General features: G+C 43.7%; 1 protein-coding gene across 2 annotated transcripts; it reads right to left on the bottom strand.

Annotated features, from left to right (window-relative positions):
* Nucleotides 1–2,475: 2,475 nt before the first annotated feature.
* Nucleotides 2,476–15,598, bottom strand: UPF3B (UPF3B regulator of nonsense mediated mRNA decay). 2 transcript variants are annotated; one of them, XM_080990305.1, is made up of 10 exons: nucleotides 15,115–15,598; nucleotides 13,148–13,254; nucleotides 12,890–12,996; nucleotides 11,529–11,627; nucleotides 8,495–8,605; nucleotides 7,555–7,598; nucleotides 5,574–5,762; nucleotides 4,809–4,960; nucleotides 3,910–4,228; nucleotides 2,476–3,496 (listed from the first exon to the last, which is right to left on the bottom strand). In XM_080990305.1, exons 1-10 carry the CDS (start codon nucleotides 15,448–15,450, stop codon nucleotides 3,353–3,355), a joined length of 1,608 nt encoding a protein of 535 aa, XP_080846431.1. In that variant the 5' UTR covers nucleotides 15,451–15,598; the 3' UTR covers nucleotides 2,476–3,352. The 2 variants fall into 2 exon arrangements, with proteins under 2 accessions (XP_080846431.1, XP_080846430.1); XM_080990304.1 differs by having other exon boundaries at nucleotides 4,809–4,969; nucleotides 15,115–15,556.
* Between the last annotated feature and the right edge of the window lie 457 nt (nucleotides 15,599–16,055).

The raw sequence follows: 16,055 nt of genomic DNA, 5'->3' as shown, positions 1-16,055 counted from the left end.
TAAAATACTAACTAACAAAAACCAAGATAAACTGTGGAGCTGCCTCTAACGGGGTCGTCCATGTTCGATGCGTTGGTACTTTCACACTTACAAATAGGTCTAAAATGCTAATTGCTCTACTTTATGCAGTATTGCAAGTGGAATAAACTCGCACTAACTTTCAAGAAGTCAAAAAACATGGGTCTTCACAAAGTCATGGCGTATAAGCAGCTGCTAAGAGGAAATACCATTGAGCAAGTTAAGTGATTTAAATACCTGGGCATTTATATCCATTATAAGGCTGGCTGGGTAACCTGCAGAGAATTTGCTGTTAATGCTGCAAAAAGTAGTGTGTCAGTGATCACTCATTTCCATTATTCCAAAGGGAACCAGTATGTTCCAGCAGCCCTGAGGGTATTCAACGCCCTCAACTACTGTTCAACACAACAACTGCATGGTATCCCAGTTTGAATAAATGCCTTCAACCAGGCTACCGAAAGACTTCAATCAGTTTTCCTCTGAAATTCCTTCCCCCCCCCCCCACTATGCTTTGTCTAGAAATACCCAGCTATGATACCCAGCTCTACCTCTCTTTCAAATCAGAATCAGTGAAGGCAGTGAAGGTCCTGTGTGAGTGCCTGGAGGCGGTTGGAGGATGGATGGAGGCTAATGGATTGAGGTTGAATCCTGACAAGACAGAAGTACTGTTTTTGGGGGACGGGGGGTGGGCTGGTGTGGAGGACTCCCCGGTCTTGAATGGGGTAACTGTGCCCCTGAAGGACCAGGTGCACAGCCTGGGAGTCATTTTGGATTCACAGCTGTCCATAGAGGCGCAGGTCAATTCTGTATCCAGGGCGGCTGACTACCAGCTCCATCTGGTACGCAGGCTGAGACCCTACCTGCCCGCGGACTGTCTCGCCAGAGTGTTGCATGCTCTAGTTATCTCCCGCTTGGACAACTGCAATGCGCTCTATGTGGGGCTACCTTTGAAGGTGACCTGGAAACTACAACTAATCCAGAAAGCGGCAGCTAGACTGGTGACCGGGGGTGGCCGCCGAGACCACATAACACCGGTCTTGAAAGACCTACATTGGCTCCCAGTACGTTTCCGAGCACAATTCAAAGTGTTGGTGTTGACCTTTAAAGCCCTAAACAGCCTCGGCCCAGTATATCTGAAGGAGCGTTTCCACCCCCATCCTTCTGCCCGGACGCTGAGGTCCAGCGCCGAGGGCCTTCTGGCAGTTCCCTCATTGCGAGAAGCAAAGCTACAGGGAACCAGGCAGAGGGCCTTCTCAGTAGTGGTGCCCGCCGTGTGGAACGCCCTCCCACCAAATGTCAAAGATATACCGGTAAACAACTACCTGACATTCAGAAGACCTCTTAAGGCAGCCCTGTTCAGGGAAGTTTTTAATGTGTGATATCTTAGTGTATTTTTGGTCTTTGTGGAAGCCGCCCAGAGTGGCTGGGGAAACCCAGCCATATGGGCGGGGTACAAATAATAAATTATTATTATTATTATTATTATTATTATTATTATTATGCTAGCATTTAAGTTTTGTTTGTAGCTGTATTACAGATCTGAACCTAATAGTCTTCTTGTGGCCATGTTAGCTGAATAACAATCATCAGGATGGTTAAGGAGGATTGAGAACAAAATTAAACAGACTCCTAATGTACTGCTTATTCAAGAATTTGGTAGCCAAATCAGGAATAGCATCTGTGCAAGTTTGGAGATGTGCAATGTGAATAGCCAATGGCAACTTATCTCCATCACCCAACCAACCCAAACCAACACATACCACTCACAGAAACATTGTGCCCGAATCAGTTATGCATGTTCTTTTGCATTGCCTCTTGTGTTTAGACAATTTGATCCAAGTTCATTAATCAGTTGGCTGTTAGCAGGAGTGGCAGTCAGATGAGTGTAAGGTAGCCTTCCTAATGTTTACCCAGGGTGGGGATAAGATGGAGATAGGCAGGTTCCTGCAACATACAATGAGGATTCATGAATAGCATTTTTAATGTTAGGTGCAGATTTTGCTGAGTGACGTGATTGTACTGAACCTTTCAGAATTTTGTGATATGCCACAGAATATGCCAATAAAGGTTTGAGATTGAATTAACATTGGTAAGTAACCAGTCAAGTTCAAGTTGCAGGTAGTATCTTCATATGTATTGTAAATCACTTTGAGATGCCTCATAGGAAGCCATTCTTCATAAATGAAAAACTGACATGCAGCCTTAAAAAAATTAAAGTTGCAGTCAGCTGGGTGGATGGGCAGATGATTAACAGGATCATAAATGGTAGAATCAAGGGGGAATTTAACCCTCTACACCCTGCTGCGGCAGCCAGGTGGAAGATCTCTTTTCATTTTTATATTTTTTTAAAAAAATATTGAAAGCTTATTGAAGCCCACCCTCATATGATCTTGGACATGATAAAACTTCAAAGACACAAAGATGCTAAATAATTACATAAAAAATAGTAACAAGCAATTTTAAATGCTACTTCATAGAGTTTTATTAAGTATCAAATAGGGTACTGCCACAAAGAGGAGGTACAACTCTTAGCAAAACCTTCCTGGGTTGCCAGATGCTCTAAAGCTTCGGCAAAAACAGTGCACAATTAAGACGGATCATTTTTCCTATGAGATACCAGGAAACAAAAGAAGGTCGAATGCAGGGACTGTTGAGGACTATGCAGCTACCTTCAATATACATCTATATCTGGACTTTAGAAGACATGTGTAAAAAACAACAACACGTTTCCTATGGCGAAGTTCATTTTCCTTCAAGCTATACAAATGTTAAGTGAAAGAACAAAGAAAAATATTAGCATCCACGCCTTGTTCTGAAAATTCATTTTGCAGTCGGTTACAAGCAGCACACCAGACAAAAAGATGTCTTCAGTACCAAGATTACGTTGGACCTTCCCACCCTACCTCCAGTTAATGAAACAGGTCAGAAGACCACACTCCACACAGCACAGTGGTAAAAGACAATTTAACACTTGAACAAACATGAGGCTCCAACATGGCTGTATGTTAAGTGCAAATACTGGTTCGTGGCTTTCATCTGAAAGACAGCACTCATTCTGGGCAACCACTCATCCTATTTTAGGGTGACAAGGCCTTTCCACTCTTCAGAGATGGAAGTTTTCTCACCCTTGTGGTTTTGCTGCCACTACCTCCCACAACTGAAAATGTATTGAGGATGCCCAAGCCCGAGTCCCAAATCTGCAACGAGGACCTGAAACCAGATACATCCAAAAGTACTGTCCCCCCTTTATTCCCTCCTCTTTTCTACAAGGCACTTTTGGACTACAAAGTTAATGCTCTTTGGCTGCTAGGTCAGTGAGGAAGCACAACACTTGTCACTCTTCTTTTGTGTTACTGGTCTCGCACTCCTGCTTCTTATCCACTCCTTGATCGGGTGATTTTGCAGAGCTTTCATCATAGCCTGACAAACGACTCCGATTCCGAGCTCCTGGTTGGTAGAGCTGCATGGCTGGGCGATCCTTAAATTAAGAATACATAAAGCTGTGATGCATAATAGTGAAAGAGTACCAGACCTGGAACAGAGATATAGGTCCAATCCCCTTGCTGCCACCCCACCCCTCCGCCTTGAAGTTCCAGGGCTTTTGGTTAAGGGGACTATATGGGATAGCTCCACAGGTGCTACTCCTGAACTTCTAACAAAAAAAGAGCAGAGCATAAATGTCACTTACTAGATAAGCAAGCCAATCATTTCTACACTCCTGTAATTGCAATCCTATGCATTCCCAGTGGGAAATAAGTTGTACTACAAACAAACCTTATTATGTAATTCCTTAGATGGAGTCATATTTTTTTAACATTCTGTGTCTATAATAAAGAGCTGCATACACCCACAGCCTAACAAAGAACAATGATTTTATCACAGAATCAGCACCTTGTTTCTAATGCGATCCCTCTTAGCCATATCTTCTTTTTTGTCCTCTTTGGTTACTTTCTCGGATTTCTCTGCATTTCCCATGTACTCTGCCAATTCAGCTCTCTTCCCTTTCTCTCGCAATGAGTCTCTTTCCCTTTTCACATCTTCCTCCTTTCTTCTAAAGACCTTCTCTTTCTCGAAGCGCTCTTTCTGCCTCCTTCTCTCTTCTTCTTGGCGTCGGAGTTTGTCTCTTTCTCTTTGCATTCTCTCATACTCTCTGTCTCGGTCATAATCTCTCTCTCTTTCTCTATAGTCTTTTCCACAGTCATCTTCCAATCTGTATGAAAAGAGACTTGGGAGATTCAATCCGGAGAGAAGACAGTAAAATGAAGGCCTATCACCACTATATTGCCATGCAGACACTAAAATGACGCCCTGAAAATAGAGCATCCTGGAAAGAGTTCCAACCAAGTATCAACTAATTTACATTTCTTGAAAACCACAGCCAAAGATAACACAAGGCTATTTACTAAACCAGAAATTCTCAAGGCTGTTTCTCACGCTCCATGCGGCAACAAACCCAGCTTTGCAGCTGAACTTAAATTCAACAGCAGTCAATCCTAGTTCTCTGGCATTTGTAACACTTCGCTTTTCAGTTTACACTTTGAGAAGCGTACTTAAAAATAATTAAATTCTAATATGCGAAGGGACCCTAACTGAGCTGCATAACTGACCATCTGCTCTTCAGCCATTTGGAACTGCGAGAAAGACTAGAAAGAGCAAAAAGTGGTCCCTCCACAGTTCTAATCTGGAACACTAGTCAACTATATAATTTAAAAGCAGATCTGGTACGAGGCAGCCTAATTAATAATCATATTCTGAGAAATAAGGATATGTACTGAAATGAAAGCACTAACTTTTTGGACTTCTCCTCCTTAGCCTCCCCATCGGAGCGCCTGACTTGCATACCGCTGGTTGCACTTGCGGCCTTTTCCTCCCTCAGACACTCTTTCTCCGGTTTCTTGGCCTTTTCTTTCTTTTCAAAGTCTCTTTCATCTTTTTCTGGCTTCTTAAGTAGCTAGGAAGAGAACAAATTTAGTTTTCCTTACTAAGTTAATTCTGCTGCTAACTGTGTTAGGATGCTGGTCTGCACTGAAAAGGCAAGGGGGTACCTGGTGCATAATACAAGAGTAAAGATATTAGCATTACATAACTAGCTATTTCCATGATCCACTGTTTCTTATCAGTTACCAGAACTTTGCTTTAAAAAATAAAATTCCCAATGCAATCCAATACTTCCGAGCACACATCCCACTGAGTCCAGTGGTGTTTACTCTCAGGCTTAATGGTATAGGATTATGGCCTTATTCTACGTTCTGCTTTTTATTCTCAAGAGATTTCTACGTCTAGCTTCTAGTGCAATAAATAAGAACTGTTTGTTTATACAGTGCCTTCAAAACACATGCGGTGCAGAACTGAGTACTATTCTATAATACTTTAATCTAAGTCTGTATAACTTAGTCCCAAGCATGCATAGGATTGCAACCTCAAATAACTGTGTGCATGCAAAAAAAAAAGAGCACACTTTATACAAAGCCAAATGCAAAATTGCTCTCGTATTTCACGAGTGTGCATACAAAAGCAACATATGGCCAATGCATCCTACAGGAATGAAGGCATACCTTAATCTTTGGTTCATCCTTTGATTTGTCCCTTTCTTTTTCTGGGCATCGCTCCACTTTCTTTGTTTTTTCGGCTTCTTTCCTTTTCCTCCTTTCTTCCTCTTTCCATTTTCTTCTTTCTTCTTCTCGTTGTCTTTTCCGCTCTAGTTCTCTCCTCCTCCTCTCCTCTCGTTTTTCTTCTCTAAGACGCTGTAAGAGGGGGGAAAGATGCAGTGAGACTATAGCCAAGTCTTTATGGTGGGACAGGAGAGATTTTGCATCATAAACTGCTCCAAAAGCTCCAAACTGAGTGAATGGGTGGTAAACCATAGAACCGTAGAGTTGGAAGGTACCCTGGGGATCATCTAGTCCAGCCCCCTGCAATGCAGGAATATGCAGCTGTCCCATACAAGGATTGAACCTGTAACCTTGGCGTTATCAGCACCACGCTCTAACCAACTGAGCTATCCAATTGGCTAATGGCATATAGCACTAGGAACAGTTCTGTATATGGATTAAGAAGTTATAAGCTCACAGATAGAATTAAGATTTATTTGAGCACTGTAATGACATTCATTACATTTATCCGACAACATAACCTATCACTCTCCTACCTATTAACCATGGATCTAAGGATGTTAAATAAAAATTTTAACAGAGGATTTTAGATATAGATCTCTAGGAGAGTCAAGGAGCTGCAAGGGTATTCTGTTCCCCATAGTCACTGGGGTTACTATGAACCTTTGTAAAGATGGAACGCCATACTTGGGTTGGTAAACAATCCTTAAACCTAGGAAGTATTTCTCTCTGGCAAGGTTTAATGTTCTTCCCTCGAATTTATTAGATGGCAATAAAACTGCTAGTACATTTGCAAAGCTAAGCAGGGTCTAGTATGGTTTCAAATTAGATGGGGGACCACCTCTTGAGATTCTTGAATTGCAGCGGGTTTGCCTAGTTAACCCTTGGTGTCCCTTCCAACTCTACAATTCTATATTAAAAGACTGAAGAACAACAAATGCTGCCCCTGTAACAATGCTGTGGTGGTGTTTGTATTGCATATCTTTTTCCATTGTAGTTTTCATCAAGGGGCTAGGAAAGACCCAGTATATCCTATTACAAAGTCACCCCATCCCCCCCCCCACTTGCCCCTCTGCGTCTCTAAAGATCACTTTGCTTCACAGTTACAATTGGTCCAGAGTAACCAATTGTTAAAGAACAATTGGTAAAGTTTTTGAATATTTTTATTAGACGCCTTATGATTACCTAATGTACATATATAGTAGGTACAATATATGTATTTTGGAAAGCGGTTTGTCTGCCGCTTCCTGTTCTTCATAAGTTTCACCACTTCTCAGGATATTGTCACCAAACATGGCCTGAGGGTTCTGGAGCTGGCAGTCATCATCAATGCTTGGATGCCGGCTGCCATTTTGATTCAAGATGGCAGACCAAATCATGACCATGGTGTTACCTTGCCACAATTTTTGGCATGATGGGTCCAAATTTACAAATCTCACTATCCATTTTTTTTAAAAGAACACAGCATTTTTTGGTTTCTACAAATATCCATGCCATGCGCTTCCCACTATACACATATATTCATTCTAGAATTTTAATTCTGTGTTTTCCAGCTGTATTAATATTTCCAATAAATGTTATCAAGTCTAATTGTCAATTTCTATGTTTTAATGGTCTGCTGAGTGCTATTTAACAAAATTAATTTGAGCAATTACCTTTACCCCAAAACATATATTCTGAAATTATGCAAAATTCAGAGTTGCTGCATTAGGACACCTGTGGGAATAATGATTTTAAAACATTCATTTCACCCTGGCAGCCTCTTCCAAAGAAAGCTGGAAATGCCGAAGTACACATAACAAGATCCAATAACAGGTTTTTCAATCTCACTCACTACTGCCATGAGATTAAGTGTTATTGGACAGCATTCAAATATTCAAAAATGCCAACATAATTATGCTGGCTGTTCTGAAATAATTGTTACCTGTTTATTCTTCAAGAAGTTCAACAGAGGAGTTGTTTTTTTTGCTAAAGAATGTAAAAGAAAGTGCTTTTGTATTTATTTCAACACATTTTATTTGTGGAAATAATGCAAGAAGAATATTCATATGAAAATTTTAAGTTACAAAACTGAAATTATGTATAACCAAAGCTCATCAAAATGTAGTACAAATACATATAGTTATGCTGAGACAACAATTCTTTTCTGGTGTTTCCATATGGGGAAATAAAAATGCTGTCCATCTTTATGTATCTAACTAAATTAAGATCTTCCCTCATTACAGTGGTACTTCAGGTTACAGACGCTTCAGGTTCCAGACTCCGCTAACCAAGAAATAGTACCTCGAGTTAAGAACAGTTTCAGGTTAAGAACGGAGCTCCAGAAAGAATTAAGTTCTTAACCCGAGGTACCACTGCATTCGTTCTGGAGGTCCGTTCTTAACCTGAAACTGTTCTTAACCTGAAGCACCACTTTAGCTAATGGGGCCTCCTGCTACCGCTACGTCGCCGCTGCACGATTTCTGTTCTCATCCTGAAGCAAAGTTCTTAACCCGAGGTAATATTTCAGGGTTAGCGGAGTCTGTAACCTGAAGCATATGTAACCTGAAGCGTATGTAACCCGAGGTACCACTGTACTATTTCAAAAATAGTAATTGATTTTTTAAAAGGTAAAACAGTAAAGAATGAAAAAAATCACAACCATACTTTAAAGCATACAAAAGTTAAAATACTAAAACAGATTAAAACTACCTCAACTTTCTAATCCTCTAGGGAGGCTTGTCTAAACAACAGTATTTTTAGCAGGTGCTGAAAAGGGTGCAGTGAAAGTGCCTGCTTGGTCTCAATAGGGAGGAAGCTCCAAAGATTAGGCTCTGCCACGCTATGTTCTGTAACTATATGCTGTGTAACAATACTTTTTATACCTATTAATTCTTTGTTTCTTGCCTCTATTTCCTCCAGCAATGTCTCAGGGGTGGATGTTAATTTTTCATCATCAGCACTGTAGTTTTCCAAAAACTTCTTATATTCTGGATCTGATGAGGAACCAAAGGGTAAGAACCATAAATATATGCACTTTAAAATGATACATAACATGTAAAGCTAAAAGAAACAAGACCTCCAGCTGTCATGTTAGATATATGCTCTACTTTTGAATAAAGTATGTTGTTTCTACAGTACTGTTTTTATTTACCTGTAAGATACAACAACCTAGGGTGCAGTTCTGTACGTGCTTAACTGGGAACCAACCCCATTAAATTCAATGGACTTTACTTCCAGGTAGACATGCAGAGGTTTGTGCTGTCAAAAGGCTCTTTACACATCAGCAAGTGTGCATCAACCAAACATTAAATTCCCCCTAATAACCAGACAGAATAATCACTGAATAGAAAGAGTTGTAATACCCTTAAAAATAGTTAATGACAATACTGTGTAACATTATTAGATCACATAAATAAATATTATGCAGTATTGCCATTAACTGTGGCATATGGACTTCTGACATGCAATAGGTCACTTTGATCACAAAATTTTATAATCTGTATCAAGGCAACAGCTTCTTCTGTTGGCAATTTTCAATTGGTTTTAACGGCAGGTGCAATAAATTTTGCTCCTCGCCCGCCCCGCCCCCACAATATAATGCCTAATATCTGCTAATAGAAAAATGACCCACCCCCTTCAAAGATCTGCCCAGACAAGGTACAAGAAGTGGACAAGCCGCTGCAAGAACTGCACTAAAAATGCATCAAGTCCAATTTCCTGCTTCATTGGACCTATACAGACATTGACATCCTGCAGAGGAATTTCTGCCATGAGACTATCAACAGAGTAGACTGTAAGGAATTAAACCTAGCAAGTGAAAAGGCTTAGCTCCGTCAAGTTTAGTAAATTAAGTTTAGTAAATTTGGTAGGCCCACCACCTGCCTCCTTGATCTGTGCCCGTCTTGGCTGATTAGGGAGTGTCCAGATGTTGCGCGGACCCCCCTGGTTGAAATTATCAATTTGTCCCTTGACACGGGGACATTCCCAGGGGAGCTGAAGGAAGCAGTGGTGTGTCCACTCTTAAAGAAAGCTTCATTAGATCGCTTAGACCTATCCAATTACCGCCCAGTTTCAAATCTTCCATACCTGGGTAAGGTAATTGAGAGAGCGGTTGCTGAACAGCTTGGTAGGTTTCTGGAGGAAACATCGGCATTAGATCCATTTCAGTCCGGTTTCCGTCCTGGTTTTGGGACGGAGACGGCTCTGGTCGCCCTAACAGATGATCTCCGTAGACAACTGGATCGAGGCTGGTCAGGACTGCTGATCCTTTTAGATTTGTCAGCAGCCTTTGACATGGTCGATCATGATCTTCTGGACCACCGCCTCGCAGACGTGGGGATACAGGGCATAGCCCGTAACTGGTTGTGTTCTTTTATCTCTGGTCGGGGACAGAGGGTGGCACTAGGGAGGGAAATGTCATCGCGCCACTCCTTGGTGTGTGGAGTGCCGCAGGGCACAATTCTCTCCCCGATGCTTTTTAACATCTTTATGCGCCCCCTTGCCCAGATTATCCGGAGCTTTGGGCTGGGCTGTCACCAATATGCTGATGACACTCAGCTCTATCTGCTGATGGATGGCCACACCGACTCGGCCCTGAACACACTGACCAGATGTTTGGAAGCTGTGGCTGGATGGTTTCGTGGGAGCCGACTGAAACTAAATCCTTCAAAGACAGAGGTCCTATGGCTAGGTCGGGATGGCATGGGGATGAGGGACCAACTCCCTTCTCTTGCGGGGGCCCAATTAGTGCCGTTGCCTTCCGTTAAGAGTTTGGGTGTAATCCTTGACGCCTCCTTTTCCATGGAGGCGCAAGTTACAGCAACAGCTAAGGCGACATTTTTCCACCTTCGCCGCATCAAGCAGTTGGTCCCTTGCCTTTCATGCCCCGCCCTGGCCACAGTGATCCATGCGACGGTCATCTCCAGGCTTGACTACTGTAATTCGCTCTACGCGAGGCTGCCCTTGAAGCTGTCCCAGAAACTCCAGCGGGTGCAGAATGCTGCAGCGAGGCTCCTCACGGGGTCTCTGCCATGGGAGCATATTCACCCAGTGCTTTTCAAGCTGTACTGGCTCCCAGTGGAGTACAGGGTCAGATTTAAGGTGCTGCTTTTGACCTTTAAAGCCCTTCACAGCCTAGGACCCTCGTACCTACGGGACCGCCTCTCCTGGTATGCCCCACGGAGAGCCTCAAGGTCCATAAATAACAACACCCTAGTGGTCCCAGGCCCTAAGGAAGTTAGATTAGCTTCAACCAGAGCCAGGGCCTTTTCAACTCTGGCTCCGGCCTGGTGGAACACTCTGCCTCATGAGACCAGGGCCCTGCAGGATCTGATTTCTTTCCGCAGGGCCTGTAAAACAGAGTTGTTCCGCCTGGCCTTTGGCCTGGAGCCAATTTGATTCTCTCCCTCCCTCCCTCCCTCTCTTTTTTCTTTTCCTTCTCCTCCTGCGATGAGGCTACATTTTAATATTTTAATGTTCCATTATTTTAATGTTGTATTTTATTTTTGTTTTTAAGTTGTAATCATTCATCTTGTTTTTATTATTGCTTGTAAGCCACTCTGAGCCCGGCCTTGGCTGGGGAGGGCGGGGTATAAATAAAAAATTATTATTATTATTATTATTATTATTATTATTATTATTATTAAATGCTCTAGGCATGAAAAAGGTGAAAAATTAGGGCATGTGGGGACAAGCAGAGCAATACTATGGTATGCTGGTGGCCTGTATCTAAGAAACTTTGCCTCAAACACATTATGAATTGATTTTATGAATGTCGTGTTGTTTAAAACTGTTTGTATGTGCGATTGCTCTTTGTATGTTTTTATTGTATTGTAAATCACTTGGCTCATGGAAGTGAATAAAACCCTACACTGGAAGTATTTTCATCGAATGACAGCAGCGACTGCTACTACTCACCATCTTCAATAGTTCCAGCTTTGGCATCCTTTTTCTTACTCTTCTTTTTGGCAGCTTTTTGAAACGGCGCAAATTCCACTACGGCAGGATATTCTAGACCTGTTCATATATAAAAATATTAAAGACAACAACAAAAATGTTAAGAATGGAAAAACCTTTTCTTTTTGTGCGTGTTGGGGGGGGGACTATATCTCAAAACCAAGAAACCCCACAATCAAGATAATGTTTTGAGACACGAGATTCACAAAACTCATTTCTTGCCAGACATAAGCTGTCTGTCCAGGCCTCCTGCAACAGCAGCCAATTGGAGAAAATACCTCCATTGCTACCCAAACCAATACTATGGCTTGTATCCTGCTCACCTGGGAAAACAATTGAACTGGCCCTGAAACTACAAAATAGTTCTGATACATTTTATGAACTGGCAAATTGGATCGTATTTTTTAAATTTTTTTAACCATGATATGAAAGCTACTTGTTTGGTCATTCAAAAGCAAACACTTACATGAGACTATCCTATCAGAAAAAGTAGAGGGGGGAAATTGGCAGTATGAAGAAGGGTAAGCAATCAAAATAATATATTTCTATTATTCTAGAGTGCCATTTCAGCTACTGTTGCTCAAGCAGAGAATGCTAAAGCAGCAATCCATACCACGCTAAGCTAATGAACTCTGTTTTGCATGTCAGTACTGTACAATTAAAGTTATTATTACCAGAAATTATGTGTGCATTACAAATCCATAAAAAGGATTTGGGTCTCTCTGGATCCACAACAGAAATGTGGCACTAGCTGTGCTTCTTTGCCACACCCAAAGCCATCTGCTTATGCAGTGCAAAGCAGCAGCTATCCCTAATTAGCAGATTAAGGTAGATCCTCAGTACAGTAGAAGATAGGATTTAGACAAGGGACAGGGTACTGTGAGCCTCCCCAGATGTTGTTGAACTCCCATAAACTGAAGCAGAGATGACCAATTATCAGGGGTCTGGGAGTTGTTGTTTAACAACATCTGGAACGCCACAGGTTCCCCATTATTGATGCACACCACAATCCTAAGTGTACTAATTCAGAAGCATGTCCAATTGCTGCTTGTGCAATTTACTTTCAAGAAAGTGTGCTTAGGAATGGGCTGTTAAAACAACAGTCCAAGAAAGATTATTTCGAGATGAACTGCACTAAAATCAAAGGTACCTACTACCACATTATAATGCACTGAATTGGGCTATAAGCTGTCCTTTGAAATCTTGAGTCAAGTAATAAATGCATAGGTTTTCCAGAATTACAGTTTAATTACGGTATAAATGTATGCCAACATGTTTTAAAGCAGGTATGATATACAGAACCAAGTTTTAGGCTTACTTGCCTTTGTGATCAACAAAAACATAACCATCAAAGCGATCCCTGAACAGAACAATGTCTTCTTGGTTTTTAAAGTTGATGTATGCTCTGGAAAACATGTGAGGGTACAAACTGCAGAAGGACAGAAAATGGCAATGTATAAGGAAACGTCGCTGAGTGATGATTGTAAATATACACAACACAGACGGATGTAAAACAGAAAGACATTTATGACATGACATTGTTACATGTAGCACAGCCAAATGTTTATAGTTCCTTTTACCTGGAGTCATTAGCAAAGAATTCAAAATAGTCATGTTCAGGCAAAGGTTGGAGATGTTCTTCAAGCTGTTCCTTGGTCAAGCTGGGAGGCAGGCGTCGAATCACTACCTTAAAGAAAAAGTTGCATTTGTTTACAAAAACTAGGTGTATTATACAATATTTTTTCTTTTAAAAAAGCAAGGTTCCATCATACAGTGGTACCTGGGTTGTCAAACCACTTAGTTGTCAAACAAATCGGCTCCTGAACGCTGCAAACCTGGAAGTGAGTGTTCCTGTTTGTGAACGTTCTTTGGAAGCCAAATGTCCAGCACGGCTTCTGATTGAGTGCAGGAGTTCCTGCAGCCAATTGGAAGCCACGCCTTGGTTTTTGAACCGTTCCGGGAGTTGAACATTTTCCCGGACTGGATTAAGTTTGACAACCAAGGTATTTCAAAACAAAGGAAAATACCTTAGATAAGGGTCACATTTCTACCACAGATTTCATAATAAACCAGCTTCTCTGCAGCCCGTGCTCTTCTGGCATGTAAATCTCTGTGTAATGAATTCCATCAAGTAAAGTAAAGAAAAAATGCTGACCTGTCCTACAACATGTTTTTCCATTGCTATAGGTTTTTTTGGATCCACACTTGTATATACACCAACACACACACACACACACAAAGATCCACTAGACTATATGCTTTGTACACAAAAGGCTCCATGTTTAATCCCTAGCATCCCCAGGTAGGTATGGAAGGTAATCTTATCCGACATACTGGTGGAGCCACTTGCCAGTCAGCACAGAGAAGACTGATAGGTCAATAACGTTAATCAGTACAAGGCAGCTTCCTACATAATCTTTCAACCAGTCTGTTGCATCATGTTCGTTACAACTGAAAGACATTTTTGCACACCAATTATTTACTGAATAGTAATGCATGGCAAGTAATAATGCATGGCAAGCAATAATGCTCTTTGGTGACCAGAATGTGAGTATTCCCTAATAAGAGAGTTTTATCAAAACAGAGATTAAAAAATGGTGCAATCTGAGACCAGTTTATACAATGAGCAGAACTGAAAAGAAAACCCCTGTTCTGAACCACTTCTGGTATAGGCCAGCTAAACCAGGTGAGGGCAAACCCTTGGTGAGTTTGGGACTTCCCCTGCTTACGAAGACAAGCTTCAGCAGATTTGGCAGATGAGACCAATAGTGGATCCAATGGTCAAGAAGGCAGTCTCTGCACATTCTGTAGAAGGAAGCGAGGGGCAGGTGGGGCTGGGAAGGAGCAGGAAAATCCCGATCCCAAACCTTGTGGGAGATCTTCGGAAGAAGAAAAGGCTAAGACCCTGCACAAATCCGGAGTGGGGTTGTACGCCTCCTTCCGACAACTTCTGCAGCCAAACGTCTTGCTCTGCTTTCCTTTGGACCGGCGAATCAGCGGTGAAGCCCAGGACCTCTATTGCACAACATTGCCCAGGCTTGCAGTGACCCAGGCAGGTGCTAAATGCAGCACTTTGACTTCACCCCAGGCGCTCCATCGTCTCTCGGGGTACAGATACCCACACAGACATTTCAGGCTGCAGGTGACAGTGGTGGCCGTCAGCAGAGTTTATGCGATGGAAGGGGAATGGGGAATAACGCACGCACGCGCACCCGTCTTTTGAAACCTTGCGACTTGAAAGTGTCCCCGCACCTCCTCTCCCCCCCTCCCATGCCCAACCTGCGGATTAAGGAGAAAAAGCCATCGCGTCAGGAGAGGCGAAGAGCCTAGTTCTCCACGCACTGCTGGGGGAAACCGCACGCGAATATTTTTGCGCTTGGACTGTCGCCCCACGAGCGCGAGAGAGGCTGACGCCACGGGGCTACGATGCGCAGCAAGGCGCCTTCGGCCCCGCGGAGTCCAGCCCAGCCCAAGGGAAAGGCGCCGCACCTGCCGGGGGACCCCGACCCCGACGGGCCCCGCGCGGGAGCTTCTCTGCTGCGCGCACCTTGCTCAGGATCTCTTTCTTGTCCTTCGGACGCTCCAGCCTGTCCGGTTCGCCTCCCGCCTTGGCGTCCGCTGCCACCGCCGCCGCCGCCGCTCCCACGCCGCCGGTCGGGGTGACGGGAGCCCCCCGCTTCTCCTTCGGCCGCGCGTTCTCCTTGTCTTCCTTCATTGCGAACGCGGAGAGCCGCACCAGGCCTTCGCCCGTCAACGCCCCCGCCCGCGCCGCCGATGCCTCCCTCCGCCCGCGCCTCGCCAGATCCGCGCGCCCATTGGCCGCCGCTGCTCTCGCAGGAACGGGAGGGGGAGAGCGGGACGCCGCCGCCGGCAGCAGCAGCATAGTAAACAACGGCGCCACAGCGCCCCCTCGGCCGGCGAGAGGAGAGCCCGGCGCTCAGACCCAGTGGAGAGGCGCTTTCCCGCGACTACATCTCCCAGCATGCTCCGAGGTTGCCCGTCTTAGTGGGGCTCTTCAATTCGCTTGAGGCTTCGGGACTACATCTCCCAGCATGCACCGCGACAGATCTCCTGCTCTTAGTGGGGTGTTTCAATTCGTCGGATGCTTCGGGACCACGTCTCCCAGCATGCACCGCCCCGCGGAGAGATTGCCTAATTATAGTAGGGCGCTTCAATTGGCTGGATGCTTCGGGACTACATCTCCCAGCATGCACCGCCACGAGGAGACGTTGGCTCATCCCAGTGAGCGCTTCAATTCGCGGGATGCTTCGGGACTACATCTCCCAGCATGCTCAGCCCCTCGGAGAGGTTGTTCAATTTTAGTGGGGCGTTTCAATTCGCTGGATGCTTCAAGAATACGTCTCCCAGCATGCACCGCCCAGCGGAGAGGTTGCCTAATTTTAGTGGGGCGTTTCAATTCGCTGGATGCTTTGAGACTACATCTCCCAGCATGCTCCGCCAACACCCCCAAAAGTTTCCCGCATCTTT

This window comes from Podarcis pityusensis, assembly GCF_964106645.2.
Source record: "Podarcis pityusensis genome assembly, chromosome: Z".
In the NCBI taxonomy this organism is placed as follows: domain Eukaryota; kingdom Metazoa; phylum Chordata; class Lepidosauria; order Squamata; family Lacertidae; genus Podarcis; species Podarcis pityusensis.
This window is presented reverse-complemented; position numbering and strand designations above follow the sequence as displayed.

Excerpts from the sequence above, each read along its gene's own strand:
- UPF3B (XM_080990304.1), bottom strand. The coding sequence starts at position 15,450 with ATGCTGCTGCTGCCGGCGGCGGCGTCCCGCTCTCCCCCTCCCGTTCCT. Across the intron at positions 12,997-13,147 it reads TTCTTTGCTAATGACTCCAG|TTTGTACCCTCACATGTTTT; the intron begins GTAAAAGGAACT and ends GTCCTTCTGCAG. Across the intron at positions 8,606-11,528 it reads AGCTGGAACTATTGAAGATG|ATCCAGAATATAAGAAGTTT; the intron begins GTGAGTAGTAGC and ends GTTCCTCATCAG.